At 35.6% G+C, this 22,421-nt stretch overlaps 1 protein-coding gene across 1 annotated transcript in view; it reads right to left on the reverse strand.

The window, feature by feature from the left end:
* LOC136042718 (major facilitator superfamily domain-containing protein 8-like) overlaps positions 1-21,457 on the reverse strand; it is a 54,327-nt gene extending 32,870 nt beyond the window's left edge. The window contains exons 1-3 of the mRNA XM_065727679.1: positions 21,241-21,457; positions 17,071-17,170; positions 1,209-1,343 (exon numbers count right to left, since the gene is read on the reverse strand). Coding sequence (XP_065583751.1) covers positions 1,209-1,343; positions 17,071-17,170; positions 21,241-21,403 — 398 coding nt within the window. The 5' untranslated portion in view covers positions 21,404-21,457. The remainder of the gene's footprint in view (positions 1-1,208; positions 1,344-17,070; positions 17,171-21,240) is intronic.
* Positions 21,458-22,421: the final 964 nt, after the last annotated feature.

A 22,421-nucleotide genomic window follows, 5' to 3' on the forward strand; every position in this document is an offset into this window, starting at 1 on the left:
ATATCACGGGTCGTAAAGATCAGGCTTGGAGTGAAACAGTGATACACTTTGTCTATTAAGCTTTTATCGCTGAATATTAATGATACTAAGGAAAATGAGTAGGAAAAGTAGAAAATGAGTCCAAGTGTCAACTTACTAACCGTGAATACTGCTCAGAACTGGGGGGGGGAATAAAAAAGGAACAGCGTTAGAAAGGATTCAGCTTAGGAGTCTTAAGAGATTGTTAGGCTTAAACGATAGGTCTAATTGTCTAGTAATAAGAGGAGAACTTAGGAATGAAAGACCAATGGTACCGGTTAAGTTTTCGGAAAGGGTTGTATTGTTGCCAGGGGATAGACTTCTAGAGCTAGTATTTATAAAATGATATTTAATAATGGGATAGAGTTTAGCCAAAACAAATTCTAAAATTATTGAATGATTGTTATATGTCAGGAATTCGGAACCAGTGGATAGACATAGGAGGAGAATTAGGGCTGGTTGCTGTGGTGCGAACTTATAAAATGCTGAGGGCGAGGAAATGTATTTAAAAAAAAAATAGGAGGGGAAATTTTTCCGAATTTTTCCAACTAAAATACAACAAAGTATAGATTACAGCAGATGGGTTGAGCCATGTGGCAGTCTTTTGGTGTTTACATTAAGACGAAGCAGCCATTAAGAGAGGGGACTGTTACCTTGACGTGGGGATAATAAGGAGGATGTAACATGAGTAGCTTCTGAAAGGGGTAAATTTTGAAACCCTTGGAGAAAGAAGGAAGCGTTTGGGAAGGCTTAAGTCATGGAATGGTAAATAATTAAATCCAATGTATATGTTAAATGGGGGTGGGTATAATGAAAATATAGAGCATCTTATCCAAAATTTTAAAGATCTGGAAGATGTGAAATTGCAGAGATTGTGGTAGTAGGGAAGGTACAGATATTCAAAATTTTAAAGAGAAATTGTCAGCTAGATATAAAAATATGGGAGATATAGTTGCGTGACAATGCATCACGGATAGTTTTATGGAGAAAGGAGGATCGGCAGAATAAGGGAAGATAATTTGAAACGAATAAGCACATGTTAAACGGGGGTGGAGTTATTGTATTGTGGTTTTTCTGTTTTGTTTTCCGTTTATGTAACCATGGCCCATGTTGCTCTTGCATTGAATATATCACATTGTATCATTTTCTATTTCTTTTAATTATCAAAATTTCAGGAGCATAGAACTTACTTTCGAGCAATCGGGCCAGCAAAGAGGAAACACACAGAGCTAATTATACCACCAACAAAAAGCATAATACCAACTTTCGCAACTGCTTCCGTCTCGGTCCAGGCGAAGTTATCAATAGCCATCGGAGTTGCTAGGCTGCAAAAGATACAACTGCTTTTTAGTAATTTTTGTTAAAGAAAGAGGAAAGAAATTGAAAGTAGATTGATATAGAGGCAAAACTTCAGGTGAAGTACATTTAAACCATTAAAGTAATAATGGTTTATAAAAATTTATTTTCAAAAATTTTAATGCAACAAAATACAGACGCAACAAATGCAACTCGGAACGATTTTTTGAAAGTTAGTAAGTGTAAGAGTCGTTGTTTTCTTTGCCAAGATTATTTTATCCCACGGACATCTGTTAAGAGTACTTTGTATAATAAAAATTTTGCATGCAAGTTACGTGGTAATGTTAATTGTAAAACAACTAATGTAATTTACCTATTAGAATGTAATAAATGCTGCCTACAATACGTGGGGAAACAACTAATAATATATATATATAAGATTTTCTGGACACAAGACAACAGTTAATAAAGAAAAAACTAATAACTATCTAGTTCGACATTGTAATAATGGTACGTGTTCCATATCAGATATAACTGTCACAATTTTAGAAAATTTAGAGTTAGAAAATTTAAATAAAGAAGAGAAGAATAATAGACTACGTAAACAGGAGGATTTCTGGATCCATACTCTTGGTACAGCTTATCCTTTTGGGCTAAATGATCGTGTAGCAAAATATGGTGACATGTCTCATGTTGTTGTTAAATGTTTTGATGGTTTTATGGACCATCTCTCTTTTACTTGTCCTACTAAACGCAAAAAACGATCGAGAGGACATAGGACAAATAATAGAAAAGATGAATTAGATTTACATATGCTTTCTATAGATTTATGCCAGCTACTTGAATCTAGGGGTATGATTTCTGTAATAAAATGTCTAAATAATTTATCCAAGAGGAATTTAATCAAACTTTTCTGGATTGTTAAGAATAATACAGCTCTTGAATATAATTTTAAAGTAATATGCGATACAATTTGCATTCTAACTAAAACGAAATTTATTTTAAAAAAGAAAAAGTTTGATAAGATTGGTAATAAGGACAACAGATTATATTTATCTATTAATTTTACTTGTAAGCAGATTGAAGATATTAATATACCGGAAATTTTAAATCAGCGGGATGTGAAACAGGCCCTTCCTAGTAATTTGAATTTTAATGATAGTCCAGTTTTAACTTATAAATTTTCAAAAACTAGTTGGCAAATGATTTTTTAATTATAATTTAATACTTAAAAGATTAGATAGTGATATAAATTGGAAACCGGTTTGTAACTGTAAGCAACTTGGCCCATTTGTAAATCCCACTTACAAACATGTTATAACAGGTGACTTGTCAATAATAAAACAAGATGATCTTCAAATTATAATGAATAAAGGGGCTAATTTCCGTCTTTCTCATCATCTGAAACCATCGAGTGTTCTTGATGGCTTGGAAAATGATTTTGATTTATTTATTAATAAGTGGTGTAAGAAAGAGAATAAAAATAAAGAGAGTTTTCAAAGTTGGAAGAATTTAATTATTAGTAGAATACGAAATAAAATATATTCTAACTTAAAAAATAGTAACACTAAATCATTATTTTATAATGCTAAGATAAAACAAGCAATTGCTAATCTACAGAATGGATTTATAATTGTGCCGGTGGATAAAGCTAATAATAATTTTGCCATAATTTGTCAGAAGCTGTATTGTGATATCTTAAAAAAGGAGTTATGCACAACTAATGTTTACGAAAAGGTAAATTTAGAGGATGAGAATTTAATTGAAAAGACTGAAGAAATACATTTTAAAAATTTTAATATTAAAATAAATGACAATGAAAAAAGTTCTCTTTCCTATATTGGACTGTAAAATTTCATAAGAATCCCCCTAAACCACGGTTTATTGCTGGAGCAGCTAAATGTCCAACCCGCATTGCTGCTACTGACCTCTCTTTAATTTTAAAGGAAATTATAAATAAACTTAAAACCTATTCTTCTGGTATTAAAAAATTTTCGAATTTTAATCCATATTGGAGTGATAATAATTCACTGCAGGTGATAGATTCCTTAACAATGGTTTCAGCTAAAAGAATTGAGTCTTTCAATTTTGCGATAATGTATACTAATTTATCACACAATGTAGTGTTAGATAATTTAAAAACGGTTATAAAAAAATCTTTCCTCTTATCTAGTAAGAGGTTCTTAAAAATAGACACTTATAATAAAAAAGCTATATGGACAAATTGCTTTAAGGCTACAGTTAACTTGAGATGTTACAGGTTGGATATGATTTTTGATTTATTAGAATTTGTTTTATATAATACTTATATAAGATTTAATGGTAATTTGTACAAGCAAATCGTGGCAATTCCCATGGGGGGGGGATGCCAGCCCATTTATAGCTGACATGATTTTAAGTCAACTAGAATATAATTATATGATGGAAAAGAATAATCCAAATAATTTAAAACATGTTTTGTCAAATAATAAAAGATATTTAGATGATATTTTGATCTTAAATTGTAAGGATTTCATTGGCATTTCTAAAAAATATATATCCGGCGTTTTTCTCACAGTTACTTCGATATGCAAGGATTTGTAGTAATTATATTGATTTTAAAAATAGATGTTTACGGTTAAGAATAAAATATTTCGAAATTTAATATTTTACGGTTGATTGCATATTTATTCGATTGAAAATACAACAAAACAAGAGGTTTGGGACACATTTTTAAAGAAAAATAAATTTCTACTTAACTCTTTAGTTTTTATATTTGGAATTTTTCGTTAATATGAAGTCACTATGTGTAAAACTGTAATTTTTTATTGCTATTGAAAAGGATTATCGAAGTTGCGTGTTTTCTTGTTTATCAAGCCAATGATCGCAGGGTATGGATGTCACGGAGATCAATTGATGTAAAATCTAAGCTCTACTGCCCTTTTTAAGTAAAAAACACACACAAAATAACTACAAAAACAGCAAACGAAAATCCTGAAACAGTCAATCGATTATATAGGCTCGGGGTTGGTACTTGATACCCCATTTATTGCTGAACATATAGTTAGTCAGAGGCAGCGCTATAGTGTTGCTTACAGTAGAAGTAATAAGGCTTCAATGTTTTATGTTTTATTTTTTTCTGTGGCACTTCATAGTGAAGGGATAGTCGTAGGGGAGACCAGGGTATTGTGGACACTTTTCCACAGGGTTGTAAATAATTTGTCAGTAACACTCTTTTTTTGCACATCCGTTTCTACCAACATATATTCAATGGGGTGGCTATATTTGACCTATGTATGACAAACTTGTACCTCTTACCAGGTTCTCATGGGAAGGATGATAAAACAAAAATCACCAAAAGTGTCCATATACCAGGATCATCGAGTAATACTGGTCACTTGGTATGGGTAATTTGGACGCAGATGTCCATTATACCCTGAGTTGCTAAAGTCAGAAATAAAATCTTAGAAATCAGAAGTACAAAAAGGAGAGTAAAAGGGAACCATAAAAAATCGGAAAGAGAAGAGTTTGTCGTTTATTAAAAATGTGTCGAATATATATAACAACTAGACATGCAGTGACAACTTAGGCAATATTCAGCTGCAAACCCCACATGATACTTTAAGCAATCACAGCAACTTGAGGTCAAATTGGGATAAGTTCACTGGAAAAACAGGCTATTCTTCTTGTTGTGTAGTGCCACCAGTAAATGAGGGAGGTCATATGTCCATTTTAATGCCTGATCTGTCGAATGTAAAATCTGATCTGCCCTCGTAAACTTCGTGAAAGGCACAAGTCTTTTCAAATAGAGTACCTCGTATTTGTCTTCCTCCTGTGAAATTATCTTGCCAATTGGGGGGGGATTTTCCCTATTTCCCCTCTGAAAAACTTCTTTTTAGGAAAGTTTTATATTAATTACTCATGGCTGCAGCAGTTGCTACAAATTAGGAGCTAGAGGTAAATCTTTATTTAGGGCATGTAGTTGCCTAGGGTATTCTAAATCAACATCATAAATTGCTCCCACATTAAAAATTCTGTTGCATATTTTTCTAACTGTTTGAAGAAAGTAAAACAGTTCAAAATAGGGATGATACCTTTTTATTGACAGTGAATAGATATAAAATTATTTAACTGGATATTTCGAACACATATACAGTGTTCATCATCAGCAGTAAAACTTTTGTGTTTTACTGCTGATAATGAACACTGTATATGTGTTCGAAATATCCAGTTAAATAATTTTATATCTATTCACTGTCAATAAAAAGGTATCATCCCTGTTTTGAACTGTTTACTTTCGTCATGGAAAGGCAGTGTGGTCTTTGAAGTTATCTAACTGTTTGAAATATAAAAAATATTAGATTTGCGCGTTTTGGACTTCGGAAAAATCCCGTTCACCTGTCACTGACCTTGGAGAAAAACCCTAAAAATTTTTGTTCGTATGTCTCTGACTTTTGAAAAATCCCCTTTACTACTACCTGTCTACCTGTCTCTGACTCTTAAAAAATCCCTTTTTATGTGTCTTTGACTCTTGACAAATCCCATTAACGTGTCTCTGAATTTAAAAAAAGAAAAATATAGGTGCGTAGATATTTTTGTTTTAAGTGGGAAAATCCTGGTTTGGAAATGATTTTTAAACACCTGAATTTTTCTTAATTTATGCTGATTCCACCATCTAAAGAAGAATTAGGATATTTCGGTTGACATTACTGTAAAACAGGGAGAAAAAAGCTGATGTCTGTAAATAGGGTACTTTGCGGACTTTTCTAAATCAACCATCGCTCATCAGCTCGGACCTTCGGCACTCAAAAAAGCGCTCACTTGGTATGATAATTGCCTCATTCTAGTATGAGTATCGCGCATTTTTTGGAGGGGATGGTATTGTTATTAAAGAATAAAAAAAAACGAGATAAAAGTAACGTTACGAGCTAACGTTATATACTGAGAACGTAGGTTAAAGCATTACCAAACGAAGCACCATAGATAGCATAAGGAATATCATATTATAAAAACCATAGTGTGCATGGATTAAAAGAAAGATATAAAACTAGCGTTGGAAACAAAATGTAATTATTGAAAACGTAAATTAAACGTAAAATATTACCAAACATTGCACCACAATGAAACTTTCGTGTAAAAAGCATAGTCATAAAAATAAAAAACCTTTTGCGAGATGAATGCTTTAATTCCACTGAAACTTGAGGTCCTTTTAAAACCACAACAAAGGATTTGCATAATTCTTTGTGGGATTTTTGAAAATAATGGGAATGTATTGCTAAGAACAACTTATAGCAGCTATGGTATCCAGACGGTGCCAGGTGGGGAATGACACTATCCTATGCCCACCACGGTATAAGAACGGCATCTTTTCAGGGAGCCTGCTATCTCACAGTTCAAAATAAAGCAGTGAGACACATGTGGATGGGGGGGGGCCTCCGGTTTAAAGAAAATAAACCAGGGAAACATATTTGGAAAAGCTGAACATTCTTTGGCTTGTAAGACCATCGTATTTGTTAGAAATTTTGAGGGGGCTAATAAATCACGTCTCGACCCATGGAATGGTAAAGAAGAAAATTATAGTCCCATAGGACCATCTGAATGCCTCTACTTTCGCTCTAGCCGTATTAACGAAGCCCTTATGTCCTGTGGCCACATCCTAAAACCTTCGGCCCTTCTGTCCTATTTCTAGATCCTTGAAGCTTATGCCCTTATGTCCTATGGCCATACCACAAAAGATTGAGGGGTATTACTAATTACCTATTTGTACAAATTTGCATTTTACCGATTCGAGCAGTCAGATTCTTTTTTCACCGTACTTAATATTTTATACTTTTTTCACTTTTTTTACCATAACGCGTAGCGCTAGCACATTTAGTCTCTAATTTATATTCCTGAATTATACGATCATTCAAGTTTCTAAAACCGGTCATTCTAGTTTCTTGTCCGATCGAATGGGGAAGAAGTTGTTGGTATTAAGGCTTGATCGCGAAATATTTACAAATGTAAATGACAAAGGAAAATCAATGTTTTTTTTTCTTTGTGCCCTGTAGTTTCCACCCCTTGGTTTCCTCTCATTTACTTTATGCCTACACATACCCCCCTTTCTCTCCTTTTCAAAATGTTTCTTTAAATCTATTCAACATGTATTTGCCCCCTTTAAGCATGGATAACCTGTTTAGTCTAGGTTAGACCGATTCACTCAAAAGAGAAAAATCAGCAGAACTTCAACCTTCAAGAATTGAGTAGGGCTGCAGCCCCTAGTGATTTATCACTGTTTCTAGTATTATTTTTTTGTATTTCCAAAAACAAGAATCACTAAATCGACACGTAAATCACTTAATTATTGAATAAAATCCCTAAATCAACCAAAAACCCACTAAAATTGAGTGATTTTTTTCACCGAGTGGCAACCCAGATCTGGAGAGACCTAAAAGACAAATCAAAATGCGTTATCAGATAATTAACTTCCAATAAGCATTTTTCTTTTACAAACAGAACACTTATTGTCAATGGTTAAGCTATAATGGTTAACCATAATGGTAATCTTATTGTAATGATTCAGTCTTCATTTAGTCTTGCAAGTGCGAACACCTCTTTCGATCTATTGGATTTTAAAGCCTGTTTTGGACTTTTATTAATTCAGTGCTGTGAACTTGAATTAATCCAGTGACCGCAGGTAATTCAGTTGTTATTTCATAATATTAAATTAAATAAAAAGCTAGTTTTTTTAACTGAAAGTAAGGAGCGACATTAAAACGATATGAAGTGGGTTGTCCCCTCCGAAATCCCTCGCTCTTTACGCTAAAGTTTTTATTTGTTTTAAAAAGTAGGATTGTGGCAAAGAGCCAAACTTCAGCGTAAAGAGCGAGGGATTGCGGAGGGGACAACCCATTTCATATATGGAGTAATTTCTGTTCGTTTTAAGTTTTAATGTCGCTCCTTACTTTCAGTTAAAAAAACTAGTTTTTTATTTAATTTCTGAACATTTTTGAATTAATGCATGTTTAATTTTGGCTCTCCGTACATAAATTATTAAAATGAAATTTGCATATTAATTCTTTTTTTGGCTAAATGGCTTTCTCTTAGTTTTGATCAGACGATTTTGAGAAATAAGGGGTGGGGAAGGAGGCCTAGTTACCCTCCAATTTTTCGGTTACTTAAAAAGGCAACTAGAACTTTTAATTTTTAACCAACGTGTTTATTAGTAAAAAATATACGTAACTTAAGAATTAACTTACGTAACAAACTTTTATATTCTTATATTTTTTATTATATATATGAGGGGGTTTGTCCCCTCGTTAATACCTCGCTCTTCACACTAAATCTTAAGTTTTTTCCCAATTCTTTAAGAATGAATTAGTAAGGCCGTAGAATAAATAGTTGAAATTACTAAAAATACTTTAGCATAAAGAGCGAAGTATTTATCTCCTCCTAAATACCTCGCTCTTTATGCTAAAGTATTTTTAGAACCCCTCATATGCGTAATAATCTATGTTCGTTTTAAGTTTTAATGCTACTCCTTACTTTCAATTGAAAAAACTTTTTCATGTTTATATTTTCATTGTTTTTTTTTAATAGTAATGCTAGAAAATCCTGCGCCCTTTTCATTGAATTTCTCTTCCCCCATGAAATATTCCTCCAAGGAAAGATCCTCCCACATAACCCCCTCCCCTCAACCCCACACCCAAAACAAAAAAATCCCCCTGAAAACGTCGGAACTCTTCCCAATAACCATTACTGTATGTAAACATTGGTCAAAGTTTGTAACTTGCAGCCCCTCCTCCAGGGACTGTGGGGGAGTAAGTGATCCCCAAAGACATAGTTATTATGGTTTTCGACTATGCGGAAAAAAATGGCTATATCAAAATTTAGATCTGTTGACTTTGGGAAAAAATGAGCGTGGGAGGGGGCCTAGGTGCCCACCAATTTTTTTGTCACTTAAAGAGGGCTCTAGAACTTTTCATTTCCGTTATAATGAGCCCTCTTGCAACACTCTAGAGCCACTTGGTCGATACCATGACCCCTGGAAAAAAAAACAAACAAACAAAACAAATAAACACGCACCCGTGATCTGTCTTCTGGCAAAAAATACAAAATTCCACATTTTTGTAGATTGGACCTTGAAAGTTTTTCTATAGGGTTCTCTGATACGCTGAATGCGATGGTGTGATTTTCGTTAAGATCCTATGAATTTTTAGGGGGTGTTTCCCCCTGTTTTTCCAAAATAAGGCAAATTTTCTCAGGCTCTTAACTTTTGATGACAAGCACTAAATTTGATGAAACTTATATATTTAAAATCAGCATAAAAATCCAATTTTTTTATATATCTTTTAGCATCGAAGTTCCGTTTTTAGAGTTTCGTTTACTATTGAGCCGGGTCGCTCCTTGCTACAGTTATTTACCACGAACTGTTTGATTTGCTATGGCTCAACTTGAACTAGATTCAGAGTGAGTATATTTTTTTGGATTTTTAACCTGCATTAATTCAGTGGTTTAAACTCGGATTATTTCAGTGACCATAGATAATTTTTGATTTCATATAATTAAGAAGCGTACTGGGAACAAGCAGAAGAGGGGAAGGAGCCTCCCGTAAGTGACGTATAGAGGGGGTACTTAACTTCCCTTGTTCCTAGGTTCCTTCATTCATTGTGAATCATCCCTGTGAGATAATTTATTCTGAATTAACTGACGCTTGACTACGAGCTTGGCTCGCCCCTGCACTGATTTTCGGACTGGTTACTGCGGCCTGATTAGCAGCAAAAATGGATAAAAATAATATCGTTTGGAATGCGGTATTTAACTTTGTGTCGAGGTCAATGCTCGCTGGCATAAAACACCAGCTGATTGTAAGCCGTGCTTTGGAATTCTTCAGTAGAGATGACATTCTAAGTACAAAAGAACTGTTGCTGTTAAAATCTGGTCTACCGGACCCTTTCGCAAGTCTCTGAAAGATGATGAAAATGTTTTGGATATAGCCAAATTCTTTGTCAAGTCACCAAAGGAAAATCGTGCCTTGCCTACCTTCGTTATTTCTGAACCTACAGAAGTGCCGGCTTGTATGGAGGAGATAAATACATGTATAACTACTAAAGTAAACGACATGTGTCGTCGTTTTACACCACTGGAACGAAAAAACACCACTGGAACGAAAGAACTTTATCGAATCTGCATGTGGCGAAGCTTTAGACGCCACCCAAGTTGAACTAAGGCCTAAAAGGAACGGTTGGCGCATGGCTGTAGCTCACAAGGCTACGGCGGAAAAAATAGCACTAGCGATCAAAAATAAAAATTCAGAATCCGATGCCAAAGTAAAAACCTCTTTGTACATAGGACTGATTAAAGGGATTCCTGAACCCCTTGACGCAGAGGTCATTCAAAGTCTAGTTTCTGGATGTGAGAAAGCTGAACAATGTGGAAAATCACGCGCATTCAAGCTTTATTTTCAAAGTCGTGAATCCCTTGATACAGCCATAAAACTGTCAATGAAAGTGGGCTTTGAAAGTTTCAAAATTCAAAAATTCGTCTTTCTTCCGAAACGTTGCTACAACTGCCATGAATCTGGCCACATAGCGGCCCAGTGTAAAAACGTATCGAAGTGTGCCCATTGTGCTCAAAATAACCATGGTGCCACGAAAGAAAATCCCTGCCAGAATGCGATGCGGTGCCTAAGCTGTACAAGCACCCGACACACATACTACCACGCTAGCTGCCCATCTAACAAGTCAGCGAAGTCAATGACCTCAAACGCCCAAAATGAATGAATTTTCTATTGAAAAGCGTTTCGCCTCCTGGAATATAAATGGTAGTCATAGTACCAAAATTACCGTGCTTGAACAGCTCTGCCTCACCGAAGAAATTATTTGTCTCCAAGAACACTTTCTGTCAAACGACAGTAGAAATATATTCGATGCCTTACCCTCACACATGGTCCATTTTGTACCAGCGAAAAAACCTAAGACACGAGGGCGCCCCTCGGGTGGACTTGCTACGCTAATAAGTGGGCATATCAACACCGAACTGTTCGCTAGTTCCGACCATTTCTTAGAAGTTAGAGTTGGCGAGACTGTTATAATAAATGTGTACCTGCCCACCGACTACAGAGGCGATTGCTCCGAAATGAAGTTTGCTCTAGCCTGCAAAGAACTGGGGAAATGTATGAATAAAATTAGTGCTTCTCATCTCCATTGGATTTTATTGGGGGACTTTAATTGTGATATATCCAAAAGTGAAAGCTCGCGTTCAGCTCTTCTGCTTAGTCTGATTCCAAATGAAAGTGCTCTTGTGCCGAAAGCGGGTGACTTCACGTACATTCACCCTACCGGATCAGTTTCTAACCTTGATCATGTCCTTGTATCTAGTGATATTTTTAGTAGCTCATTAACAGTAGAAGTGCTCCGTGAATTTTTGTTTCTGACCATTTACCGCTATCGTTCCGAATCAGTGCACCATTTAATCGAATGCGCGCAAATCGACCTCTAAATGGAGAACAATCATGGAGTAAAACCGATTTGACTCAGTATCAGTACTGGCTTGATAATCTACTTTCGAAGATAAAAATACCTTTTGACTTGCTCCAAAACTCAGTAACTATTCCCACGTCTGATATTCGTCTAAAACTAAATGTGTACTCGTCACTTATTTCGCATGCGCTACTACAAGCGGAATCGCACTTTGTCCCTCGATCCAGAGTCCGTGCTGGTCACAAGTTAAGGGCTGGTCCTGGAACCCATCCCTTGTTGAAGCCTGCCAGAAGGCCAAATTTTGGCTAGGCATATGGATAGAATGCGGGAGACCCAAGAACGGCATAGTGAACCAAATACGGATTTCCACAAAGCGCCACTTTTCCCAAAGAACTGCAAAAACATAGAGCCGCTATTCGTTCTGATTTTTCAGAAAAGATAATGAGTAATCCGACGCTTCTGTGGAAAAGTTTGACCCGCAACCAGAGCGAAAGAAACACTCCGTCAGCTCATATCTCTGCTGAGGCCTGGCAACAGCATTTTTTGAAAGAGTTTTCAGAACCTGATTCCAAAGTAGAATATCCCCTTAACTGTGATCTCAATTGGATACTGTCAAAAAAGACTGTACCCACGTTTATTGTTTCACTGTCTGATATTATGAATTCTGCGCCAAAAATTAAGAAACCTTTTTCGAGGGGTACAGATAATATTTGTGCTAAACACATTCATCTTGGAAGTCCCCTAGTATTTTGTCACCTTGATCTCATGTTCCAAATGGTGTTCACAACTGGAATAGATTCAACCTCGTTCTCTTCTGGTCGTCTTACTCCTGTTCCAAAAAAAAAATCGCTGAATGAGTGTTCTTCACATCGCCCTATTACAGTTGCTACTACTTTCTGCAAGATTTTTTAAACACTCGTAAGTACCAGAACTTACAGATAAATGCTACATGCCGCCATATCAGTTTGGTTTCAAAAAAGGCCTAGGGTGTGCCCACGCGCCTACTGCACTATCGTTAATACTTATAGATGCTGATAAGTCTGGTGATTCGCTCGTCCTAGGGAGTCATGATGTAAGCCATGCTTTCGACTCTCTGATTTACGCACAAATTCTCCTTGAGCTATATAAATGGGGAGTTGACACTTTTGCCATTCGTGCTTTGTATGATATGTATAACCATCTTGCTGTTGTAATCAGGCTACCTGATAGGACCATAACACGTTTCGTTATTCCAGTCCGTCGAGGCGTCAGACAGGGTGCCCTTACCTCTCCAGTTGCCTTTAATAACTGTAACCTGAACGCTGAATCCAGTGCAGTTCCTTCGTGTATTTTAAAAGGGATTGATGTGTCACTTATCGCTTATACAGATGATATTTGTAACCCCAGTCGAACAGTACAGTCGTTCGAAAGAAATTTTGCTATTTTTAGTAAAGAATATGCTAATCAAACAGTTCGTGGTAACGAACTGTAGTAAGGAGCGATCCGGCTTAATAGTAACCAAAACTCTAAAAAATTGAATTTTGATATCAATAGCTACATCAAAAGAATTGCATTTTAATGCTGATTTTAAATATATAAGTTTCATCAAGTTTAGTCTTAGCCATCAAAAGTTACGAGCCTGAGAAAATTTGCCTTATTTAGGAAAATAGGGGGAAACACCCCCTAAAAGTCGTAGGATCTTAACGAAAATGACACCATCAGATTCAGCGTATCAGAGAACTCTACTATAGAAGTTTCAAGCTCCTATCTACAAAAATGTGGAATTTTGCATTTTTTGCCAGAAGACAAATCACGGGTGCGTGTTTATTTGTTTGTTTTTTTTTTTGTTTTTTTTTTTTTTCTTTTCCCCAGGGGTCATCGTATCGACCAAGTGGTCCTAGAATATCGCAAGAGGGCTCATTCTAACGGAAATGAAAAGTTCTAGTGCCCTTTTTAAGTGACCAAAAAAATTGGAGGGCATCTAGGCCCCCTCCCACGCTCATTTTTTTCCCAAAGTCAACGGATCAAAATTTTGAGATAGCCATTTTATTTAGCATAGTCGAAAATCATAATAACTATGTTTTTGGTGATGACTTACTCCCCCACAGTCCCTGGGGGAGGGGTTGCAAGTTACAAACTTCAACCAGTGTTTACATATAATAATGGTTATTGGGAAGTGTACAGACGTTTTCAGGGGGGATTTTTTTGGTTTTGGGGGTAGGGTTGAGGGAGGGGGCTATGTGGGAGGATATTTCCTTGGAGAAATATGCCATGGGGGGAAAAATTCAATGAAAAGGGCGCAGGACGAATCTGGTCACGTTAGAAAAAAACGTCAAATTAAGAGTTTAATATACAATGCTGGGTGTTCGGAGCCTCTCTATTATGGAGTATAATTCGAAAATAACACAACTATACGAGCGATAAAACATATATACCACAACCATAACTCAACTAACGAAAGAACTGCTAAGAGATAACACAACTATAAAGCGAAAACAGGTGAAAACTAACGGGAAAATAAACGAACTAAGAGGTGGAAGGGGCCCAGAGAAAAAATATAATCCTTTTTCAATTTTGAGCCTAACTTCCGCAAAGGAGTAATAATGTCAGAAGCCCCGAAATACCGAATTATTTTCTTTTCAAACAGTTCGTGGTAAGGAACTGTAGTAAGGGGCGACCCGGCTCAATAGTAAACGGAACTCCAAAAAACGGAATTTTGATGCTAAAAGATACATCAAAAGAATTGAATTTTTACGCTGATTCTAAATATATAAGTTTACCCTACTATAGAAGTTTCAAGCTCCTATCTACAAATACCGAATTATTTTCTTTTCAAACAGTTCGTGGTAAGGAACTGTAGTAAGGGGCGACCCGGCTCAATAGTAAACGGAACTCCAAAAAACGGAATTTTGATGCTAAAAGATACATCAAAAGAATTGAATTTTTACGCTGATTCTAAATATATAACTTAACCCTACTATAGAAGTTTCAAGCTCCTATCTACAAGCCTGAGAAAATTTGCCCTATTTTGGAAAAAAGGGGGAAACATCCCCTAAAAGTCATAGAATCTTAACGAAAATCACACTATCGCATTTGGTATATCAGAGGACTCTATAGCAAAAATTTCAAGCTCCTATCATAAAAATGTGGAATTTTGTATTTTTTGCCAGAAGACAAATCACGGGTGCGTGTTTATTTGTTTGTTTGTTTTTTTTTTTGTTTTTTTTTCCCAGGGGTCACCTTATCGACCAAGTGGTCCTTGAATGTCGCGAGAGGGCTCATTCTAACGGAAATGAAAAGTTCTAGTGCCCTTTTTAAGTGACCAAAAAAATTGGAGGGCAAATAGGCCCCCTCCCATGCTCATTTTTTCCAAAAGTCAACAGATTAAAGTTTTAAGATAGCCATTTTGTTCAACATAGTCGAAAACCATAATAACTATGTCTTTGGGAATGACTTACTCCTCCACGATCCCTGAGCGAGGGGCTGCAAGTTACAAACTTTGACCAGTGTTTACATATAGTAATGGTTATTGGGAAGTGTACAGACGTTTTCATGGGGATTTTTTGGTTTGGGGGGTGGGGTTGATGGGAGAGGGCTTTGTGGGAGGATCTTTCCTTTGAGGAATATGTCATGGGGGAAGAAAAATTCAATGAAAAGGGCGCAGGATTTTCTAGCATTACTATAAAAAAAACAATGAAAAAATAAACATGAAAACGTTTTTTCAAATGAAAGTAAGGAATAGCATTGAAATTTAAAACGAACAGAGATTATTACGCATATGAGGGGTTCTAAAAATACTTTAGCGTAAAGAGCGAGTTATTTAGGAGGAGATAAATACCTCGCTCTTTATGCTAAAATATTTTTAGTTATTTCAACTATTTATTCTACGGCCTTTTTGATTCAGGGGTCATTCTTAAAGAATTGGGACAAAACTTACGATTTAGTGTAAAGAGCGAGGTATTAACGAGGGTACAAACCCCCTCGTACACATAATAAAAATATAAGAATATAAAAGTTTGTTACGTAAGTTAATTCTTAAGGTACGTATATTTTTTACTAATAAAAACGTTCGTTGAATATTAAAAGTTCTAGTAGCCTTTTTAAGTAACCGAAAAATTGGAGGGCAGCTAGGCCTCCTTCCCCACTCCTTATTTCTCAAAATCGTCTGATCAAAACTAAGAGAAAGCCATTTAGCCAAAAAAAAAATTAATATACTAATTTCATTTCAATAATTTATGTGCGGAGAGCCCAAATCAAACATGCATTAATTCAAAAACGTTCAGAAATTAAATAAAAAAAAACTAGTTTTTTGTACTGAAAGTAAGGAGCGACATTAAAACTTAAAACGAACAGAAATTACTCCGTATATGAAATGGGTTGTCCCCTTCGCAGTCCCTTGCTCTTTACGCTAAAGTTTTTAATTGTTTTAAAAAGTAGAATTGTGGCAAAGAGTCAAACTTTAGCGTAAAGAGCGAGGGACTGCGGAGGGGACAACCCATTTCATATACGGAGTAATTTCTGTTCGTTTTAAGTTTTAATGTCGCTCCTTACTTTCAGTACAAAAAACTAGTTTTTTTTTATTTAATTCAATACAGAAAAATCGGACGTGGTTCTGTTCAACTGGGTTGAAACTCGAGCAGTATTATTAATCTTGACGTCGCGCCAGTTTCCCCAAAATCACTAGTGAAATATTTAGGGCTTCCTATCGGTGACACTCTTAAAGCAACTAGAAGGCTCTTGAACATTCATTTCCAACGTCGAACAGCAACTGCATACGGAAGCTTGGTAGCAAACAAACTTTGACTCAACCGCAAACTGCTAGCGAAACTTTATAATGCTTCGGCGAATCTTTTTCCGGTATGACAAATACCTGCTTGCCCTTCCACCTTGGTCAAGCAACTCCTGGGTCATTAAAAGATACGGTATCATAGACCCGAATGCTTCTATCAGAAAAAGTATAGAAGCTTATAATAGTAGAATTGATCGGCACCTATGGAGCGCTGATTCAATTAATGTTTTGCTTTTGTATGTTTTAAGTGTTTTTAAGTAAGGTGAAATGTTGCAAAGTTTTTTGTTTAGTTTTTTAGGTCATTTTCTTTTTCTTTTTCCTCTTTTCTTTTATTCACATTATACTCCGTTTTTCATGTGTATTATAACGGGTTATAAATAAATTCAATTCAATAAACCTAACTATTCCGTAAGAATTTAGAGTCCTTTAACAGACTCAGTCTAAGACCCTAACTGAGTTTACTGATGGCGATTTAGGATTATTCTAATTTATATTTTACTCAAATATTCGCTCCACCTCACGACTATGATGTAAATTATTGGTACTTACGTCTCAGTAAAGATGAAGTTGAAGATAATGATGGCAAATGTAACTAAGCACACACCAACAGCAACGTAATCAGGCTTCATATCTGATAAATCTGCTCTATCTATAATTAAAAAACAGGTAAAGTAATTCAAATAAGTTAAAATTAGAGATTAACACTTTTATAAACAAAGGAGCATGAGAAACTAACAAGGGAGGAAACTGATGTTCGTCTCTGGTAGAAAAAAAAATCAAAGCCATCTGGCGTTACCCAGCGAAATCACAGAGGTAATTATAAAAACTTAAATAAAGATATTCGCTATATTTATTTTGCAACTTTTTTTGCATTTATAACTTAAAAAACAATATTTTCTAGTGGAAGTAAAGAGCGAAGCTGAAACTTTAAGCAACAAAAAACCTGCTTCTTAGCGTGTGTAAGATTTTGTGTAAGTAAGTGTAAGAAACTGACTCACGTTATTCAACATTTTTATAGGATTTTGAGAAACTTGGTCTTTTCTCAAACATGAAACAATATATTCCCTTTGTATAGAAGAAACTTAAAGCATTTAGCATGTTTTTAAACAGTAGAAAAACTAAGTATGCTAGAATTGTTTTTATATGATTTGAATTCGCTTGTCTTGTATGACTTGCAGCTTGTTATTTTTAAACAGATACTATACAGATGGTACGATACAGATACGACACAGATGGTACGATACAAATGATACGATACAGATACGATACAGATGGTACGATACAGATACGATACAGATGGTACGATACAGATACAGATACAGATGGCATCTTGTTAGTGTTGAAATTGTAGACTACCCTCAGAAATCTGCATCATAGCTAGAAATTCTACGCATAATAGAAAGAAACAACTGGATTTCTGGAATTTTCCTGATGGTTTAGTAGTTTTTGGTTTACCAGCTATGGATTTATACTGCTAGCTATAGATTATACGGCTGGTAGGACCATTGATTCACCTTATCAATCCAAACATCCTGTTTGTACGCTCTTATGACTTCACATTGACCAAAATAAAATTCCTTTGTTTGCTTGAGTTTCCAAGAGAATTAAAGTTGCATACTATAAGTTGTGGATATAATGGCTAGTAAGATCTTGTTGATAACTTTAAATACAAAACTTTTAATTTCTGCAGGCCATGAGAGAACTTTTCTGCTCATTAGTCAAAATCGTGTCCTTTTTTGTGGTTTTTGTGTTTTCAGTATAATGCTAGTTTTTCAAAATTCTGCAAATACAGGGAAATATGACAGGCTGATAATCTGAGGTAGTCTTACAGACATACCTTGTACATATTACGAATCAATAATTTTAGTTTGTTTTATTTTTAGATTTCACTCTTTTATCTGTCAGATTTTTTTTTTACTTCAAATCCATTTTCACTAGTTTCTACTCTGCTAGTTTTGCTAAAAATTATTTATTTTTTGAAATATTAAGATTTCGGAAAAAAATCATGGCTCCTGCAACATAATGAATATGCATCTAGGGCCAATTTTTCGGGAATAATGCCAATTTACTGTTTTTGTGTCTAGAAACTTAAAGTAACTGGTAACTAGTTCCTCTATATGTCAGTTTTGACGGTGTAGTTTTTATGAAGATTATGTCATTTTATGAGGTGTTTAACCCCTTTTCTTTTGCTAATAAATTTTGGAAGGCAACTTTAAATTTAATGGATTATATATAGATGTTCGGAATCACCATACAAATCTTATCTTTTTTTTATGTATTTACGGTTTAAGTCTCCAGACTTTTTTTTTATGCATATTTGATCCAGGGTCTTTAAAAAGGCTTAGGGTATTAAAGTGAAAGTTTAAGGAAATGTTGCGAGAGATACCGAATACAATCAAAACACACTATGTGCTTACTACGGTTGCCAAAGGGGAATATCAGCATTATATAAGGAACGGTTGAGAGTATTAAGTTGAAACTTTCAAGGTATGTTGATAGATGTTGAAGAGCCATTAAAGGGTAGCGAGCTAAAAAAGTACTCGCCCTTTCTAGGCCCCCCTTTGCTCCATACAAATTGAAATTTGGAATGAAATTCGCCATGTATAAACGTCTTGTCAACGTCTTGTTAAAATTGTTATTTTGTTCAAACTAGTCAGAAGGTCTAATAAATATAACTTCAGGAATGCCATGCCCCCCACAGCCTCAGGACAGGGACTGTGCAATTCGCACACTGTTTACATGCCGGATTTATCATTAGGAAAGAGGAAATGTTTGATTATGGGTGCATCCGAAAAGTCTAAGGGTGTTAAGACGTAATTGTGGAGAATGTTGAGGGGCAAGTCAAATAAAATCAAAAGGCACCATATGCCTCCAGTTTAAATTAAAACTTTCAGGGCATGTTGAGGAGGACATCGAAAAGCGGTTATAGGGCTGTCACTCTCCCTTTCTATGCTAAAGGCAAATAGCTATGCCTATGGGGATGGCGTAACACCCCACAGTTTCTGAGAGGGCTGTCAAACACAATTAAAACACACCATATATATGCTGGCTGCTGAAAGAGCTTATCAACAATATATAAGGAACGCCTGAGGGTATTAAGTTTAAACTTTCAGAGAATGCTGAGAGAGATGTTGAAGAGTGATAAAAAAGCAACCAGCCTTCCTTGCCCTTTTTGATGCCCCTCAACACCGATCAAAATTTTGAAAACAATTTTGTTCAAAACAGTCAAAACGTCTAGTAACTACACATCCGGAGATGCAAAGCTCCCCACAGAGCCCCAGGAAAAGGATTGTAAATTATGCATTTCGCCTTCTTTTATATGCAGGATTTATTGTTTGGAAAAGGGGAGATGTTTGATTCTGGGTGTGTTCGAAAAGGCTAAGGCTATTAAGGTAGTAACGGGTAAGAGTCTTAGTTTAATACTTTCAGGGCTAATATTACTACTACTACTGCAGCTGCAACCATACGACTGGCTGCACCTGCGACTGTGACTGCTTTCGATTGCTACAACTTGCAACTGTGACTGCGATTACTTACAACTGCTACTACATAAACTTTTGATTACTTTCAGGGAATGTTAAGGGGAATGAAGAACAAAGTCAAAATATTTTTCTGTATGCTAATTGTCAAAAGGGGGCGTCATCAACATCTCAGAAATGGCTGTGGGTAATAATCTGAAACTATCAGGGTATGTTGAACAGTGCTGGGAGGACAAATGACCCCTTGTTCTTTTTACACCCCCTTAGAACTGGTCAAGATTATAAAATAGCTACTTTGTTTTTAAATTAGTCAATAGGTCTAATTACCATGCCTCTGGAACGGATGTTAAAAAAAATAAAATCCACAACATACGTTCTGGTTGTCAAAACGATATGTTCGCAATATCTTAGGAACAGGGGAGGGTGTTAAGATGAAACTTTTGGAGAGTGTTGAGCGGGGTATTGACTTTAATTAATATACAACAGTGTGCATTCTGGTTGTCAAAAAGGACATACATTAGATGCAAAAAAGCAGGTTGGGCTAAGGGTATTTGGTTGAACCTTCCAGGGGATTTTGATCTAAATATAAAGATTCTGTGTGCATCCATCTTGTTAAAATGATGTATACAATACGTGGAATAAACCATTTTTTAATTACTATTTTTCTATTAGATTTTTTTGCTTCTTATACTTTTATAGGTTTTTATTCAGGTTATTAATGAATAAAGACTATGATACTCTGTAAGAATAGTTAAGGCTTGGGCAATCCTCGTCCATTTTGTTGTATAGGGCATATAAAAATAAGAAAAGATGAAAAAGGCTAAATAATTGGACAAAGTTTTTAAGATAAAGTGTTACATATTAACTTAAAAAATAACCAAACTAGTCTATTTCGTCGACGTGGGTACTACTAAAATGCTTACTGGGGTTTCATTCCAAAGAAACTATTTGGTTTCTAAATTGAATTTAAGTCTGGACATACTTAAGGGAGACTCCTTTAATCTTCCCTTGCTAGTCCCTTGAATAAACTAGAAAATACTGTGTACCAATAAATATCTTTACAGGGATAGTAGAAACCTTTTCACTTTCCGTTTCAATGGAGCTATTCGATTTTGGAATCAAATCCAACTTGGACCATATTTAGAGAAAACCCGCTCTAACGCTCCCCTTTGCTAGTCCCAAGGAAAATGAGAAAACCTTAAATGTTTCTGGAAATACATAATATACTCAGAGTACTTACTTTCATCTCTAGCTTTCTTTGACATCATTGCTCTTTCTTTTTCAGCAATATTGTATTCAGTAAAGATTCCAGGTAGAAGAACAATCATATTGAGGACACCGAGACATGCAGCAATCCACGCTGCCGCTGTGTACATGTTGAAGCTTAGATCACCAATTCCCATACTAATCCCTTCACATCCTATGCCTGTCAGTGCAGACTGTATTACTGCAATAAAAGGTATATCATTTAGCTAAGCTATGATAACTTTCAAAGGGAAGAAGGGGCATCAATTCATACAAATTTAGAGGGGGACAAAATATACTTGTCTACATCGAGGGAGGGCGAATTTGTTGATTTTCAACTAGTTTAAACTGAGATACGACAAAGGTTTATCAGGTTTTTGCATTAAATCAGGAGTTAAGCAGGGTTGTGTTCTAGTAGAATTCTCCTAGACTTAGATTATGCTAATGATGAAAGTGTGAGTAATATGAATGAACTTTTAGAGGTTTTGCGAGTTCAGGGTGCTAGAATAGGTTGCAAAATTAATGTCGAAAACACGAAGTCGCTTAGGCTAGGAATAAGCGAAGATGAAAAGGTGACGTTGGGTAACGAAAAGATTGATCAAGTTTATAGCTTCACTTACCTTGGTAGTATTATTAGTGAAGAAAATAGATACCTTAAAGACGTTGAAAGCAGAATAGCTAAGGTTCAGGGTGTTTTTTCACGCTTGAAAAAATTTGGAAGGATAAGAAGATAAGACTCTGAAGCAAGATTAGAATATTGGAAGCTACAGTGAGGTCATTGGTCAAAAATGGACCTGAAACGTGGAAGCTCTGAAAAACGGAGGAACATTTGCTATATGTTTTTCAGAGAAATCACCAACGTATTATTTTGGGTACCCGACTGGCTGACCACATTTCAAACAGTAGGCTGTACAGTGTAACTCAATCCCGCTTTCTAAGGCTATAATCAGAGACAGGTTGAAGGGATTGGGGCACTTTCTGAAGATGAAGGATGACAGATTGCAAAAGATTGTCGTTTTCAGCTAACCTTCTAGGGCTAAACAAAAAGCAGGTCATCCCTGGTTGAGGTGAGAAGATGTCATAGAGAAAAATTGAAGGGAAATGGCAACTTTCTTGGAATGTGTAAAAAGGAGGGTTTACGATGAGTTGTTAGTAGAATAAAGAACCATAACACCA

Source organism: Artemia franciscana, unplaced genomic scaffold (genome assembly GCF_032884065.1).
Source record: "Artemia franciscana unplaced genomic scaffold, ASM3288406v1 Scaffold_1852, whole genome shotgun sequence".
Classification (NCBI taxonomy): domain Eukaryota; kingdom Metazoa; phylum Arthropoda; class Branchiopoda; order Anostraca; family Artemiidae; genus Artemia; species Artemia franciscana.